The sequence below is a fragment of the Euprymna scolopes genome, chromosome 41, assembly GCF_053919585.1.
Source record: "Euprymna scolopes isolate OS-2025 chromosome 41, ASM5391958v1, whole genome shotgun sequence".
NCBI lineage: Eukaryota > Metazoa > Mollusca > Cephalopoda > Sepiida > Sepiolidae > Euprymna > Euprymna scolopes.
The window spans coordinates 45,232,422-45,251,088 of NC_136522.1; the positions used below are offsets into that span (position 1 = coordinate 45,232,422).

Here is an 18,667-nt window from a genome sequence, read left to right on the forward strand (position 1 = left end):
TAAAATATAAAAAACTAATATAAACAAAAAACGAGTGAACATCCAACAAATTTACAACTTACGCTTCACATAATTCAATTTGGATTTCTTTTTCCCAATATAAAAGGTGTTTTTTACAGATTTCTAACAAAGGTGGTTGCCGACAATTCCACTGTTGTTCTTGATCGTTCGTCACACGCCTATAGTGGTGATGGTTTGTAGTGCAGTGTTCGTTATATTGTATTTTGCTAGCGTACCAAACACCACAATAGGCGCATGTATAGGAGGACTCCGACATTTTTTCAGCAGCAAGGAGGGGGGGCAACTCTTGTTCATTGGATGCTTGACATGAATGTATTTTCTCCAGGTTTTTGACTGAAATAAAGCATAACATGATCAAGTTATACATCTTATATACTAGCAAGCTTTCACAATAATAAAACCAATAGACTCCAGTTACTCGGGTCTCGGTTTCGTATATCTGTACTGATGAGCTGTAAATTGTATGTGAATATTAATTTAAAATAAACATTTTATAACTTTGTAAACATGAAACAAAACATCATTAATTCATAAATATTAATGTGATCGTACTGAAAGAAAAAGTAATTAGATTGTAATTTATGAAAATCAAGCTGGACCCTCTAAAGAAGGAACATTATAACAAATTGGTCCATGGAATAAAACGATCACCGAATTAAGAAATAACGAGTAATTATTAATATTAAATTTTTCAAAACCAACATGTAAATTAGTTAACTTGTGATTCGCATATCCAAAAGAAGTCTAAAGTCCATAGTGCAAAGTTGAATTAATTGTAAATAGTCATTTTGACTTTAATGTTTGTGCAAGAAATCGGCTCAACTTTTATCTATTCATTTAGTGTCCTATAACAATTTATTCATTTAGTGTCCTACAACAAAAGGGGTGTATTTGTTTGAAGTAGCTTCGTAATATTGGTTACTGTATTCAAGTCACCTTAATGAACAAGTATTCATTGTAGGAACTGGTATATCCTTAGTGTAAGGCTTTCACGTTACCTTTCAATACTTCTACTCAGCTTAACCAGTCAGACTTATTTTTCAAAGCAGGAATTCTATATTGTTGCATCATTTAGATAGTTTTTCTTGACCAGCATTTCCTGGAGTTGACTTAATTCTGTTACATTAATACATGAGGAACAGAAAATAAAGCTAGAAATGTGAAATTCTACAAAGTATTTTGTTAAAATGACTTTCTTTTTTTAAGAAACTTAAATGCATTCTAGTTAAGATGATGTGTTAACACAATAATTGAATTGACACTCCCTTTCACTAACAGCAGTAACTACAGATGACTACTGAAGCAGAGACAGTTTGCGGTTTACAAATTTTAATCTTTAGCCCTGGGTTCGACTTTTAATAAAGAAACAATCTTATCAAAGCTACCACTGACATCAACACCTGTGTACAGTACACATACATGAAGTCTTTTCTCTTCAAACAGGACTTCCTAACCATTTTTGTCTTCATCCATAATCATGGAATTATTTTTTTATCAACAGTTTTTTCTCATTTCTCTTTTTCATAAATTTTAACAAAGATAATAAAGTTGCTTTAAATGTTGGAATGAGACCATCTTTCAATTCTATAGATATGCGAGATTTTTGAAGCAATTTTTTGCTGCATGCTCTGTTGCATTTCTGGATGTTGCTTGACCATGCATTTGATCAAACACCTTGCACAAAGATTGCAGTTTTTGTTTAGAATATTATTGATATTAAAAAGATAAGAAAAATCTATATGTATGTACCTGTGATAAAATGAAAATATATTCCAAAATACAAATCAATCAGGTAGTTTTATTTTTATAAAGAAAAACCTCTCTAGGTAATTAATGTAAATTCGTAAGCATTACAACATAAATTAGTATGAATTATTGTTGAGTTATCTCCTTTTGTTTCTTGACATTTTTTCAAAGTGGCAAGCAAGAAAGTCACGTCTCAAATACTCATAAAATTTGATTTTCTTATTTAAAAATAAATATACTTGATCAATTTATGTGATTTTTGGAATATGTTTTCGTTCAGTCAGGAGGAGTATGTACATCAGACTTTTTTTGTTTTAAATATAGAAGGAATTTTGGACAAGAAGCAAAATCTCTGTAAAACTGGTGTTCACCCGGATTAATTATATTAATACAACATATTTGTAGACTTCCTCAGATTTTTAGTGTAAGTTTTTTTTTTGTTGAACAAATATAATTCGTCCTTCTAATCAAAAAGTGCTATATGTATGGGATAAGAGACAAAAACTAAAGCGTTCCTTTAGTTTACAAATTCTTAGCCCTCACCTAAAAATTGAACAAGCTGTACTGTGTAAAAGTCACGCATTTATAATGTGGACATTTTAATTACATGGTCTGATAGTAGAATTGGGCACAAAAAAGACAAAAAGCAAAGGCTCCTTTTTAGTTTGCCAGTACAAAATATTTAGCCCTCACCTAAAAATTGAACAAACAATATGATTCATGGGATTCGTATAATATTAGAATTTAACATTTTTCATTTTTATTACAAATTTTTTTTTGCAATACAATCATTCAATTATCAGCCTTGGGTCACATTTGCACTGACAAACTAAAATTGCCTCAAAACAAATACTTACTCTTATTAATGAGCATCCATTTCCACACATCGTACTCCTCTTGAGAATGTGCAGAAATACAATTGTTTTCAGATTTGCATTCGTGATCAATTTGAAATTTTTGGGGGTTCGTAGATGGTAAACTACGAACCCGTTTTAACCCTGGGATCGTTATATATATCTTGGAGTAACTCTTCCTCCAGTAATTGCATTCTTTGTCCGGTATGTTTGGATACTTTACGAAACATCTTTCGCATAATGGCAAAAGTTCATACGGACATCTCCCTTTTTTCCCCACAAAGCAACGCGAGTAATATTTCATTTCCTCAACGAACTTTTCTTCTGTGATGTTTGCCACAGTCAACAGAATCCACACTTCTCTTTCGACAGTGCTGTGTGCCAGAGAACACGTTCGCTTACAATTTTTATCGAAGCATTTTCTATAAAGACACAGCCTATGGACTTTATTAATTATTGTTTTCTCTGCAGCATAAAAAAGAGTCTTGTGGGAACTCCAGCAGTGGGCCTCTAAACCTTCACAGACGACTCCACTTTTATCTTGGTGTACGATCAGCCGTGAAGATTCAAAGCAAGCACCACAGATGAATGAAAAGGATGTCCCATATTTTGCGGTGAAATTAAGTAAACGATGTTTCTCACTAAACTCAGAATAAAAAAATTTTGTTAAATCAAATTTTTCTTCCTTGTCAGCATTCCATAAAAGAAGCTCAATGGTATTGTGAGCAAACGAACAATGTTTCTGGCCAGATGTGCACAGGCTGCGCTTTTCTGTTAGAGATCTACAGAGAGTGTAGTACCTATTAAAAGTAGCTAACTTTTTTCGTTCTCTGACTTCCAACCAATGAGAAGTCCCCTTTTCGGCAAAAGCTAAAATGTTTTTTAAGCAGTTTTCATGGGGTGAGGTTGTCATGAAAGTGTGAGGAAAACATTCGGCACAAAACATCCGAAAATCATGGGTCTTCTGAAGTGGGTTTTCATTTGTTATCGGCCAATATTCAACAGAGACGGGTTTTAGGGATAGATCCAATGATGCACATTCTTGTAAAGTAGCAGAATTACTGTTGCAGAGTTCAAGTTTGGAGGATTCACTTTTCATGGCTTCCATAACCAAGTCGGGAAGGCGTGGTAAATCATCCAACTTAGTTATAGCTGCAGAGTCAAGAGATGCTTGCACGATAGGTTTGCGTCCAATTACATCAATTGCTCTATCGGTCAGATGGGTGCTGCTCGAAGCTGAGTTTTCAACACATCTGTCTGGAAGACATTTCAAAGTGGTTGAATTTGTCAGACCAGGAATGTATGTTGTTTTCGACTTCACCTCCAGTAACTCCTGACTTGTCACTGAAATTAAAACCAAGAAAAAATAAATTAGATATTTTCATTTATATTATTTGTATTCAAGCAACAGTTTTCATCTTAAATGTTATTCTTGTTTTAGACAATGTAACCCGACTTAAGGTATGTCTTGTCAAACTCTGGAATCGTTTATTGAACTTGTAAATCTGTATGCAATTTTGAAGGCAACTTTTTAGTTAATCCACAGGGGTAACTTATTCTCATTCCATCAGCCATGACCAAGTAGAAATCTTAATTTGTAATTGTATTCTTAGTATCACGTGCATTGAGAATCGAACCTTCCACCTCTAGATAACTTGGAACTGGTTATGACTGAACACATTAGCAGACATTTCTACCATGAATTTTAGGGGTCTTAAACATTATGTTTATAGTTTACTAATTAATGGATATACATAAATACACACACACATCTAGGACAGTAAGAGAAGTAACACCTGCATATAAGATATGTACCTCTCTAAGTCAGCTGAGGATAATCTATCATTAAAAAACCATAAAAGAAAAACATTTAAAGTCCAACAAAATATCCTACATTTCAGGTGAGACTTTCATAGTTTATATTGAACCATAGTAATGGAAAAAAAAGTATTATAAATACTCGTCCGATTCTAAATGACAAAATTTCCTCTTTTCGCTATTTTCTTAATCGTTGTCTCAACTCGGCAAGCAAGTTTCCGGATGATAGTCTTCAGGGGTTTTTTTTTTTTCATTGTTTTAGTGTGCAATTTTGGTAGAAGCAAAAATATTGTGTAATTGAATGTTATGCATATTTGTTGCTTTTATCAATTTGTTCTTATTTATTATTTTTTTTTAATTGTGTCAAAATAAAGTTTATTTATATATAATGATGCTATTAAACCTGATGGTTGGAAGTTACATTGGCTGAAATATTGCAAGAACAACATCTGAGATGAAAGCACTAGCCCAAACAAAAAATTGCAAAACTTGTATTTGTTATACCATCTATGGTTATACCGATTGCTATTTTATTTAGTGATTTATTTTGGGATCCATGAATTGGATTTTTATGCCTACTTGGGAAATTTATGTTAAGATTTCCAGGATATAAGGAGAAAAAAAAATACACCCTTTTAATATCTAATAAGAAAATAGTTCTTATTCGATTTATGGAGGAAAAGACATAAAATATAAATTATAGATGTGAATTACTCAACATGTTTTTGAGGTTCAGAGTTAAAAATTTTTTAAATTGACATTTTTAACAAAGATACTTTTTCTTTAATGACTGTGCATATGGTAAGTTTATGGTAAAGAAACATTATGTACCAATATGGTCTGGGTTTATGATTGTTGACAGTCAATTAAGCTATTTTGACAAATACAGTATAAATCTTTGGTTATAACTTTATTACATTTCAAAAATTACAAAAATGATCCATTAAAAGATATGGTAGATGTATTTTAAAGGAAACATTAGCCACAATTGTGAAATGCATTAACAATGGCAGACCATTAAGTAAATTGAAGTCGAGAGTTATCTCTCTTGTTTGTCATACTGAATTAGCTGCACAACACTTTCACATTAAAACATGATAAAATTCGATAATTCAATAAATTCTAGTTTTACTTGTAATTATTTTTTGGCTTTTAGACAGACATTCGTCCTTTATATAATAGATTTATGCCACGTTTTAAAACAAGTAGAATTCATGGACCCTATGGAAGTAGAAAAGCACATTTACTTACCAACATTATTTTTCCGCAGTACTTTTATGAACGTATCCAATTTGAATTTTTTTTCGAGTTCGTATGTCCATAGCCGATGTTCTCCTTCCCCGTGAGCAAAAGTACATGGTTTTTGTTTACAGGGGACACAGCGTTTAAAGTCTGGGCACATTTCATAGATGCTGCAAAATAGTGGGCGATTGCGAACCGATAACCAGCTGTTTTTAGATTTCTTTTTAATCGCAAGCTTATCCCGTGCACAGGTTGGGCACGTCTTTTTGAGACAGAAAGCATTGACACCTTCTTTCTCTTTAACGAGGCACCGAGTGCATACGAGATGGAAATCATAATCCGCATCGAGTGGAAAACTTATGCAGCTCAACTCTTTCGCAAGTTTGAGGTCGTTGGAGTTAATCTTTGCCTGAGATTTATTTTTAACTGTGAAAAATAAAAACAAATTTTTAAAACATGAAGTGGGATGCAAGTAACATATGATAAAAACAAAATCGAGATTATTTTCCAACCTGGGGAGAGGGGGGGGGTAGTCTTATCTGTGAAGGGGGAGTGTCTCTCTTAAGGGGAGACAGTACAAAAAGAAAAAAATTCGATATGGTGCTTCTGATATGTAACGTTACATTTAAAATTTGAACATTTTGGATTAATCAAATTAATGTCATTTTGGCTGTTATTCTCACAATGTTTTGGCCAATGTAACTTTCAACCTTCTTCATCTTGTCGAACTCTGAAGGTTGGGAGTTACCATCCAATGTGAACATACGATTCAAGATGAGAACAGTAATCTGAATATTCATTATTAATTCAGATCTCAAAAATTCTGAAACAATTTTAAATCTGTATAATTAGTCCTTTACTCCCTTCATAAATCATTTGAAGACAAAATTTAGTTTTTCAAAACTGTCACAAAAGGGAAAAGGTGAGCCAAAACAACACAAAGGATTAGAGAAGAAATAGCAAGACAAAGAAAAAAAAGAAATTACAGACAAATAAGGAAAGTCATTTTGGCAGCAATCAGTCTTTCATAATTGATCTCAACCAAAAAGTAACAGATGAACCTGGAGTTAAACCTCACTTATTAAGCACATCTAAACAACATACATCTATACTGAACTTGAAAAGCATATCATTACCAAGTTATATACGCCAGATTTTTGGAGAGATTTACACTTGATTCTTTAAATGTCATCTATGACAACATACCTGCAGATTTCTTGTTTGGTTTCTTTTTCTGTTTGGAAGCATTTGAATCTCTGGCAATTTCTGGAAAGAATTATAAAATTCATTGGAAAGATTTTCAAAAAATAAAGCAACATAGCTTTTAAAATAAAAATCAAATACTCTCTCCCTAATTGGGAACAGAACTTCCACTCATGAGGGTTGTTGTTGTTCCATGTGTCAATGCACATGCAGGTTAGTAACTTTTCTAACAGAGAACGGGGTTAGTTTATCTAATGCACCCCCTGCTAGGAATACCACTGGAGCTCAGGCATTTTTTGTTTTAGGCATTAATTTCAGTATGCTGGCTTTTCACGCCCACATCTGACATTGTGTTTAATGTGACAAGGAGGTAAATCAAATACTAGATGTAAACATGAGCCATCGTGTCACAACTATTTTCTTTGATTTCTTTATAACATTAAAAAACTATCACATTTTTTTAAAGAGATCGTTTTCGCCATATTGTTTGAATAAAATTATATATAATTTAAACAAAAATAAAAAATGCTTTCCTTTTCTCCTTTACCATTTTCCCCAATATAAAGAAATATATTTAGTTTCTTTCCTCCACACCCTAAAAAAAAAAATTACATTATTTTTGGAATTTGTCATAATTTAAATCTTATTTTTTCATAAAAGTAAACAATTTAAAAATGGTGGAATTATAAACATACCTGAGGATTTGATTTCAATTAGTTTTTCCACTGTCTTGTTTGGCACTGTTGAGATCTCATCAGAATCACTCAAGTCCGATGAATCCGTGTCGGTTTCTAACAAATAAAATATAAAAACCTCAATTATGCTAACTCAGTCACATATTATTCTTCAGATTTCATGCGTAATATTAAACAAGTTTTAACTTGAAATGTTTCTTGCAACATGTAATAATCTTAAAAAGATTTTTCATTATACATAATTTTTCTCAAGATTGTCTTGGAGTCTTGTGAGAAGAAAACATGACAGACGCTTCTTTACTTAGTTTGAAGATTCAATGTTATGTTTTACAGGTGAAAAATGGAAAATTAAAAATATAACCAATAACTTTCATCAATCCAAAAATCTGTTTGGTGTTTTTTAAGGTTTGCATTTATTGCTAAGCCAAAGGCTAGAAATTATTTGTCATTAGGAGTTTCAAATCCATGTTTGTTGAGAGACTTGTGTAATAATATGCAGTTTGGTGGATTAATACGATTAGATATGCAACAACACTGGCATTAATTAACAATCTCCTAAAAGAATTTCCCTGCGCCATCAAATAAAAATATTCAACATTGGATGTGTAATATTTTTAAAAATTGTGTTACATTTCTATTTAATGCACAATTTTTTTTTTTTTTTTTATTTAAAAGAAATTGACCCCTCCCCCCAACAATCCAACCAATGGATAAGTTTTCTGGTTGCTTCTATAACGAAAAAATATTGAAATAAATTTGAAAACGTTAAATGGCTTACTTGTTATTTGTTTACTTGTGATTGGAGGTGGCCTTATTGACTTTTCATTTGCATATGTGTCAATTATTGATTCTTTCAGAAAGTTTTTGTTTTATGCCTGCTATCAGAAGGGAGTGATTTTTATGTGTGTCAATATTTAAGAGGACCCCCCCCCCCTCCACTGTCCTCAAATTATTTTATTTGTTAATAAATAATAAAGCTCTGGAGAATGTTATTTGGAGAATGTTACTTACACTACTTACATGTAATCGCCCTCCAAAAAAATAGAATCTGGGTTTATTTGGGAAATAAAGTACAATTATTATGTAAGAAATATATATATATATATATATACACTGTACTTTATTTAAGACTTTAGAATGTTCTCATGGTTTTGTTTTTTGTTTTTCTTTGTGTTGTGAAAGCAATTATATTTTGAAATAAATATTTTTATAAACATATTTTAATGTAAATCATTTTTATAAAAAGCTACTAAAAACTTTACAAACCGATTTTTCCATTTTATAATGTATTATTACTTCATAATACTATAATTATTTCATAATACTATAATTATTTCATAATGTTTTATTATTTCTAATGTTTTATTTCATAATACTATAACCAATAAATTCAGCAGAAATACTATTTTTGAGCTACTGCATATTTTAAAAAAAATCTCATCTCTCACCTAAACTTCAAGTTTATCAATTATTTTTATTTATTTTGCCCCCACCCTTAAAAGTTGAAATTTATTTTAAAAAATAAAATCAATTTTGCTTTCTAGCCCACCCAAAATAAAAAAAAAACATGTTTTATAAAAATATTTTTTCTTTTTCAAAAAGATTATATTTTTCACTAAATGAAAAAATTATTTTCAAAAATTGTTGTTTAGCTTAAAGACTAGAAATAAAATATTGTTTTCTTCCCTCCTCAAAGATAAAAATATTTATTTTTCTTTTTAAATAAATTAAATTTTTGCCTTTTTTTTTTTTAATTACATTGTTTGAATTGGTCATAATTGAAAAGATCACCAATCTACACAAGACCTTGTTTTGTTTAAAAGAAAGGAATTTAAAAATTATGTAATTGTAAAACGTACCTGAGGATTTGGATTTCTTTAGTTTTTTCTCTGCCTTGTTAGGCACTGCCACGGTTTTGCTGGAATCAGGGTCCGATGAATCTAAGTTTTTAAGAAATGAAAAGCAAAAAATTAATCAATTGCAAGCATTTGAAATTAAAGAAAAGTTGTCTGCTTTGAATAATTAAATAAAAACTGGTGTCTGAATATTTGCTAACTTTGCAATCAGTTTTTCTTACACTTCAAATAAAATTAATGTTAAAGTGTAGTACCTGTTTTGATACTATACTTTATCTTTAGTCCTGTCAATGATTAAGAAATCATTCTAGACTGTGGCAATTTTTATTTTTGTCCCAATCTGGAGTGCCTCTTTAATGACATCTAATTTACATATGTGTTTGTGGTGCATAATGTTTATACGTCACTCTTTCTCAAAATGCTCATTGAGTCATGCAAAAATGGTTGAACAAGCGTAAAATGCAAAGTAACTGGTGAGAGAGAAATACATAGACCACTAACAAAGGGAGATGGATATTTTCATTTAATTATAAATTATGGCTAATGAGACCAATTAAAATCGATTTTTAAAAAATATAACTCAATCTCAGAACTAAATATTTTCGCATGCAGTTTGTGTTAAAGTATATAGACTAATGGAAACAAATGCTGATGAATTTCACATTTAGTGTAATCATATGCAGTTATTTTGCAAGATTTTAAATGTTGGACTTAAGTAGCATTTAAGCTGACATATCAAACAGATATTCTGTTGAGCTAATTTTCATGTTTTATTGTTTTACCAGTTATTTACACTATAATAACACACTTCACTGCAATTTAATTAAAAATACATGCGAAAATAATATATACCCCCCAGAAACAAAACTCAAGAGAAATAACTTTTGAAAGTTGGACCTAAGTAGCATTTAAGTTGACATATCAAACTGATTCTGTCCAACTAATTTTCATATTTTCTCATTGTACCATGTTATTGGCTACAATTTAAAAATATAATTATACCACCCCTAAAACAAACAAAAAACTTGTCAATTAAAATTCTATTTCTTGTATAAGTTTAAAAGTACAAACAAAATTTAAAAACTAAGATGATTTCACTATATCCCGGGCAACATCGGGTAGGTACAATTGGTTTATTATAAAAAGATCAAAGATTGAGAGAGTGGGAGGAGAACTAAAATAAATTCAAAGAAAGTAAGAAAGAGTAAAAAAAAAAAAAAAAAAAAAAAAAATCAGAGAGAGAGAGACAGACAAATATATGACTGCACTTTCACTATTTCATAAGATAGCAGAAAGATTTTAAATTAACAATAAACTTTAATTTTTACAGACAATACAAAAAATTAAATTATAAATATTCCCGGGCAACACTAATAGGTAATAAAAAACATGAAAAATATGTAAATAACTTGGAATATGGAATTGGCTATGTTGGGTTAAAATCCAATTGGATTCTTTTCAGTGGAATACTGGGAAAAGAATGAACATTCCAGAAAATATATTTACCGTTTGATTGCTCTGACGTTTCAGTGGAAACCTACAAAGAGAGTGAAAAATGTGTTGTATTTATTAATGAGTCATCACTTATCAAGGCTGGAAGCCACTCATGGATAAAAGCTAATACGATGGTCAAATGAGTTAAATCATGAACATAAGTTTGGCAATAATGAATTAAAATTTGATGGCTTATGAGGACGAGTTATAGCAAGTATCTATTGACATTGGATTTGAACATGTGTTAGCAAGGAGGGAAGCAACCCTGCAGCAATGTGCTCCATAGATGAAAACTCTTGGGAAGAAAATTCTGTTCATGAAAATTCAATTTGATGTTAGGCACAAGTAAAAGGGAAAATTCTTTGCAGTGGTGGATGAAAAAAAGTTTTTGCTGTTAAGATTGAAGCTCAGCCTAGAACATTTCATGAACATAAAAAGAATAGAGTAAAACTAATAACATCTCTTCTGTGAGAATGCAGTTTGTACAGGGAGTTTGGAATAAATTGGACACTTTACTGCAAGTCAGGAAATTTAAACTGTCATAAAAACATCCTTGACGCTATAGGCTAGTATCTTTCCTCCAGGAAATAAAGTGTTTATGAATACAATGTAGGCAGCGAACAAAGTATATAGTTACGAAAGCATTTGACAACCGGAAGTGAAAATGTTGCACTTGTTCTAAAGTTAACTGCTTTTTCTTAATTCCCCAAACAGAGTACAATTTCAATTTCTTAAAAGGGGCTTTATTTTTTTTCAAATAAATATTAATTATTTTTTATACCTATAGACACTAATGTGTATATATATTCCCTGAAACAGCATTTCATGGTAAACAACTGATGATCCTTGAAAACTTATGACTATTGTTTGTTCGAGAAAGCAGGTTGGTTCTGTGATTGCAGATCAAATGGCATAATGATAAATTTTCCAAATAAGAACTAAAATGAAATTTTTATTAAAAAAATTTTTCAATATAATTTTCAAGGTTAAAAAGCTTTCACAATATATATATATATATTACTTACCTTTTGCTGTCTTGGGAGTTCAGGTGTTTCTTCATCAGAAGAACCATATACTCGCGCTAAACCAAGCTTCATAATAGCTGATGTAATTTCTTCTTTACAAAAAGAGTCTGAAGAAAAAAAGGAAAGGATTTTTTTGCAATTTAAAAAAAAAAAAAAAAAAAAAAATGTTAATTTGTTTTGAAAGAAAAATAAAAAAAAAACATGACGCTTATGGATTTTCTAGAGGGAGATAATTAGACTAAACAAAAATAAGCATATTTTGCATGAGATAATTTAAGACGCTATAATGCATCGAACAATGAAACAATTTTAAGTAAAAAAGACCTAATCTCTACAAAAGACAATATTACTCCCTGAAATTGCCAAATCAGTTTACAAAAAGGACATTTCTGGAAATCATTGTTCAGGTATAGGTGTATTCATTTTGGTTATTTAAATTCCTAATAATTAGGATCGCTAATTTATTTCAGTTTTTAGTGTTTTCTTTGTTTTTGTTTTTAATTTTTCCCTCTTTCATAAATTGCCTCAACAATTTCTGGGACTAGCTTCATGCAGCTCTTGTGGAGACAAGGCCTTATTTTTTTCCTAGAATTGTTTCCCTGTTTGAGGAATTCTTTTAATATTCTTAATTCTTTACAAAATGTTTATATTTTTACTTAATTGATGCTAGTTATTCCCACCCCCACCCCACATTTCCATGAGTGTCATTTCTCTTTCACTAAACAGTTATAATAGAAAGTTTAAAATTCACATAAAATTTTATTAATGCACAGTTGGGGATTAATTATTACAATATTATATTTATTCTAAAAGTTTTCTCAGAAACTATCGGGCAGATCTAAAGGCACCTCCAAAGCCGTATGTAAAAGGACAGCGTTTTACACACGGCTATTTTCTGGATCAATTTCTATGGATGGGCATTAGAAAAAGGAGAAAAAAAAAAAAAAAAATCACCCTCTTTCATTTTATATTAAAAAAATTTTTTTCGTAGATTTTGCATTTGCAATTTTAATTATATAAATTATAGTTTTTTTATTATTGAAAACTTGTTATATAAAAAAATCTTTGTTTAAACTTCATATCATGTAAATATTTGAATTAAATATCATTTAAAACTTTTTAAAAAAGAATTACTTTAGAATTATGTTGTTTTTTTTTGTTATTCAAATTATATTCTAGAAAAAAATAAAGAAAAGTGTTTATTTTTTTAACATAATATTGATTTTATGACCAATTTTATTTACAATTTAAAGGTAAATGAATAAAATAACGGGATTTATATATATATATATATATATATATATATATATATATATATGAAATCTTTATTATTTGATCTTTTCAGCTTTAAGAAAAATGTTGAAATTTTTATTGACCTACATTTTTTTGTTTAGTTTTCATGACATGAAATATGGGGGGGGGGGTAGAACACATAAAATAATATTTCCTCTAATATATTAGACAAAACCTACTTTTATCTAAGTTTATTTACAAATGAATAAATATGGAAAATTTCAGGAAAAATATGACTTGATTTTTGCTAGATTTTTAAAACATGGGTACGTCTACAGCTTCCAAAACGTTTTACAGTGTCAATAATGTAAACACATGTTCTCTCACATCTTCATTATTTTTGTATGCAGTAATTTTTTTTTTTTTTTGAAATATTAACAGTTTATTTGAAGTTTTTTTTAAATGGTAAAAAAATTAGATATTAAATTAAATTACAGTTACAGCGTGTTACATACAGGGGGTTAAAACTGTGGCATGTGTTGGAGATCTAGCTGGCATTTTGTAAGGACTTTTTTCTATGATACAATACAGCAAATTAACCCGTTTGATGCACAGTTAGGGATTAATAAAGCACACATTCTAAATCAACAGACTATAATTTTTGCATATTTTTAAAGGACAAAAAAAAAAAACTAGTATCACATATTGCTATATACTCAATTAAAATATATTTGGGGGCAAGTGTACATTTTTTTTTACGAAAGTCGACTTTTTCTGGCAGTGGAGTAGTTTTTCTTTTTTGGACAATCATAAACTAGAACCATAATTTTTTGAGAAATCATTTGTAGAGACTAATATTTTTAACCCTAACCTAACCTTTCACATGCTTAGTGTTGTCTGCCGTTTTACATATTTTTTACGGTTTTCAATTTCCAGTACTAAGCTATGGATTCTCCAATATTTGGAAGTGACTCAAGTGAAAATATGTCTTGCAAATACAAAAATGTTATCTATGCATTTTCTTAATAGCTGGTTTTATCACTTACAAATAAGTATAAAAATAAAATGTCATTACTTTAATTAAATATTGTTTTATCAGATTATAAAACTAGCATTTCTGGCAAAATAAAAAAAAATTAAATCTGCTTACAACTTTTTAAAAGTTTCCATTTTTATTTATCATAATACTTATTGTTCGATTGATTATCGCAACATCCTAAATTGAGTCTTATTTTCTTAGTCAATGCTAGTTATCTCCCTTACACTAACGACCCCCCCCCCCCCAAGCGCTAGTCTGGACCGTTGAGATTAAGGTTTTAATTGGACCTTTGTTGTACCTAAATGAATTTCATATCGTAGTTTCCCTTAGTTTAATATTTAATCAGAGTGTCTTAAATAACAAACAAACAAAAGTGCAAAAAATAAATGTAATTAAAGGCAAGTCGAGTCACTATTACCCCTGTCTATAATATTTGTTTGAAGGCGTTTTATTTCTTTGGTTTTGTTCAAAACAAACCTAGTGTTCACGCTTAAGTTAGAAAAAAATATGTATGTCCACTCCATAACCTACACGAGGACCACTAATAATCGCTCAAAAATCGAAAATTAAAAGTATTACAATAAATGTTACCAAACATGCAAAAATGTAATCTTTTGTCAGTATTTTGTTTAATTTTCGATTTTTAGCGATTAACTGTTTCTCGTTACAAACCTTATGGACAACAATTTTTTTTTTTTTTTTTTTTGCTCTAACTTAAGAGTGGACAATAGTTTTATTTTAAATTAAAAAAAAAATTAAATTAATAAAACCAAATAAATTTCTTTATCTGGATAAGTTTATTTTGTCTTTGGTAACATTTATTTGTTGCATTTTTCCACCTATTATTTGTTCTGTTACAGTAAAAGAAAAAAAATCCTTACATTCTAGCAGATATAGAGCATGCAGAACGGCCAAGAATTTGACCAGAACAAATATAAAATTGTGAAAAATCAACTGAAAAAAATAAAAATGTTTTTTAATTCATATCCACATCGTCAGAAATAAAATGGAAGGCAGGGTAGACCTTTATATAAAAATGGAAATCGATTATAGGTAAAACGAAATACAAAACAAGCACACTACTTAATTAAATGCTTCAAATAAGTCAGTTCCGTTCATACATAAAACTATTCGGCCTTCTATTTTTCTAACGACGGGACATGTCAAGATTACCACTTTCAGATATAAATTTTTCTTTTGGGGTACCTATTAAAACAGTTTGTTTAACAATTTCCAACCCAATTCTCCATAAAAATTACCATTATAAATAGCTTTCTCATATAGATTTTCAACAGAACAAAAAGGGGGTGAAAATCAAAGAAATATAAACACAAATCGGTTTGTTTTACAATACTCAGTGGTATGAAAAGTGGTTAAAGAAAAAAAAAATGGCTAACATTAGGCCGCCTCGTGGAACCTCATTAATCGCCCAAAAATTGAAAAATTAATAAGAAAAAATATTTTGTTTGGTTGAACAATAAATTTTCGCTCAATTGGTAATAATTATCAACTGCATTTTTGTTTCAGTTTTTATTTATGAGCAATTGTTGAAGTTCCACATGGCGGTCACATTTCTTTTTAATTTCGTTTCAAGCAAAAACAATAATCATGTCGAAAATAGTTACGAAAAAAAATTCATCGAGAAGAAGAACTACTCTTGGTGTTTTAGTATAAAAAAAAGTATTCGGGCGAGGGATATTTCTTGGTTAAATCACAAACAAGATTTTTTTTCCAAACACAAACATATTTGAAACCCAAAACATTTATTGCATAAAAATGTATAAAAATATAATTGTATTAATATTGAAAAGTTTGCGTAAGAAAATATAATTTTAATAAAACAATTTTCGGCACTTCTGCATGTCAACATGAGGCGAATATGTAGATTTTAGTTTCAAGATGTCGCTTGTTAGCCAAAGAAAATTCTTTTTCTAAATTATATTTTGATAATTTTTATACAATCTTTCTGTACTAAAAAAAAGATTATTAAACCTCTATAAATGCTTGATGATTTTTAAATTATATTTTTATACAACCTTACCGTTAAAAAAGTAATTCTAAAAACAATCTATGTTTTGTGTTTTTATCACATTTATTATTTTATTTTCAGTTATGAATCACTCATTGAAAAAAATTATATTAACACATTAAAATTATATTTTGATATATTTTTTTAATACAGTTGTTTTTTTACCACTTTTTCAGTTATTCTATAATAATAATTGCTCAAAAATTCTTTGAACTTTGTTTTGCGTGTGCGCACGTGCGTGTCTGCGAGAGAGAAAGAGATGCGGGGGGGGGGTAAAAAAAAATAGCGCCATTCTCATTTCTGGTTCATTTTTGAGCGATTCCCGAGAATCGTTCAAAAATGGATAAATAAAAAATACGGAAAAATAATAACAGGAAGAAGGGGGGGGCGGTTGAAAATCCGCACACACAGAGGAGGTTATGTTAGTTATGCGATCTAACTTTTCAGAAACTGAAAGGCTCGATTTTTAGACCCATCTCCGCTATTTGAATCTATGTGTACAGTAATACAAACCCCAGACAAAGTGTTTTTATCCAATAATTCTATAAATAAAAATTAAATCAATATTCATTAACAAAGTATTAATTCCAACAATTTCATTCAATTTATAATCTAATGAAAAAAAAGATAATTAAATTTCGTTTTCAAAAATTCATATTTAAAAAAGAATTGCAAAAAGGAAAAGAAGAGTTAAAATACCCCAAGCAATGCCGAGAACTTAAAGGTAACAAAACAGTATAAAACAAAAAGGGGGGGTTAAAAATATATACTCACATGAGAAGAATTAGACGAAAGAATAAAAAGACGAGTCTATCTTGGTTATTTCGCGGAAGGAAGTTTTACAACGAATGTGTGAAAGCGGTCAATGTGGTTTAATTTATGGGAAAAGTGTATCTCAAGGCGTGCCCTTCTTAACGAAGACCACGCCTGCTAGAGCGTGGTGGGGGGGGGGTTCATTGATAAATAGAGGACCTGTCCCTTCCCCCTTTTTTTTTTCTTTTTTTTTTAAGACCCCTTATAGCTGCTGCTGCTGCTGCTGCCTGTGACGCCTGCCAGCACCCTTTTTCCTGCTTGCGACGCCAACTACCCCCCCCCCCCCGCCACTTTCCCATTATCAATTCATTAAGAGAAATCGAAGCACAAGGGGAGGAGTAATTGAACACAATTACTCCTTCCGTCGTGCTTTGATTTCTCTTAATGAATTTTTTAAATTATAGTTCCTATTTAATTGCTTTCACAAAAGGCCAGTATTAAACACAAGGTTAGTTTTAATGTTAGGAAAAAACAAAAATAAAGAAAAATCTTGTGACGAAACAGAAATATGATATTCCAAAAATGACAATAAAAAAAATGATCGAGTAGTTTTTCGCGGGCTAAATCTACGTAAGGGAAAAATCACCGTAAACACCGTTTCACGCATAGACTCTAGAATGGCGCGCTTTTAGAAAACATCCTTGTGCGTGTGGGTCAACTTGAGGCATAAAAGAGATGAGGAAACGAAGAATTTCATTCAAATCATTTCTCAAATTTACTGGACATTGTTATTAGGTATTCTTCTCTACTCTTTGCATTTATTTTATTTCAGTTTTCACGTTGAAGAATTGTAAACTGCGAATGCGGTGCGCCGGTGCGACCACGTGGAAAAAAATTATAGTTTCTTCATCCGTTGTCCTCTAGTCCTCATTTTGGCCCCTGTGCTACCGTTACAGTGAAAACTCTTTTTGCAACAAGGTAAAATATTTGCGATTTTTTTTTTTTTTTTTTTTTTTTTTTTTAGTAACAAAAAAAAAAAAAAAAAAACGATACCACCTTGTTATATTTGCGAACGGCAGCCCTACGAAGTGCAAGGGCCAACTTTCAGTCAAATTGCTACGGCCTAAATTTTTTTTTTTTTTTTTTAAGAAAAAAAATATTTCTTCTTACGAACTCTTGTTTTAATATATATAACGAACTGTTTCAAAAACTTGCGTGCGAAAATATCCTCGCTAAAATAACAAATGTGACTTTATTTCGGGAACATATTTTCTACAAATTTTATGAACATTATTTACGTAGTCGTGCACGTTATCCAAGCTAGGAGGCAGTGTTGTACCGTGGCCTTCGTTATAAATACGTTCTTGGGGGTTGTATTACTGTACACATAGATTCGAAAAAGTTGTCAGAAAACAAATATAAACAAATAAATATTATCAAAGGCAAGATAAGTTACTTTTCTACCAAACTGGATAAATTTTCGTGTTTTTATTCAATGTAACATGTTTATTCAGCTCGAAAAACATGCAGTGTTTACCGATGTATTGGAAAATTCAAAATGGCGGCCGACTATCTCTTAAACACGGTAAGTTCGAGAAAAGGTGTTATAAATAATAAACTAGACAAAATACTGTTAGAAATTCGCTCAATATATATTAC

General features: G+C 30.3%; 1 protein-coding gene across 1 annotated transcript; it reads right to left on the bottom strand.

The window, feature by feature from the left end:
- Positions 1–35: 35 nt before the first annotated feature.
- On the bottom strand, positions 36–17,214 carry LOC145266495 (zinc finger CCCH domain-containing protein 7A-like). The gene is made up of 9 exons (XM_080122222.1): positions 17,030–17,214; positions 11,955–12,061; positions 10,942–10,972; positions 9,439–9,519; positions 7,580–7,675; positions 6,888–6,947; positions 5,691–6,107; positions 2,625–3,965; positions 36–354 (listed from the first exon to the last, which is right to left on the bottom strand). The coding sequence occupies exons 2-9, from the start codon at positions 12,024–12,026 to the stop codon at positions 59–61; spliced, it is 2,394 nt and encodes a 797-aa protein (XP_079978348.1). The 5' UTR covers positions 12,027–12,061; positions 17,030–17,214; the 3' UTR covers positions 36–58.
- Between the last annotated feature and the right edge of the window lie 1,453 nt (positions 17,215–18,667).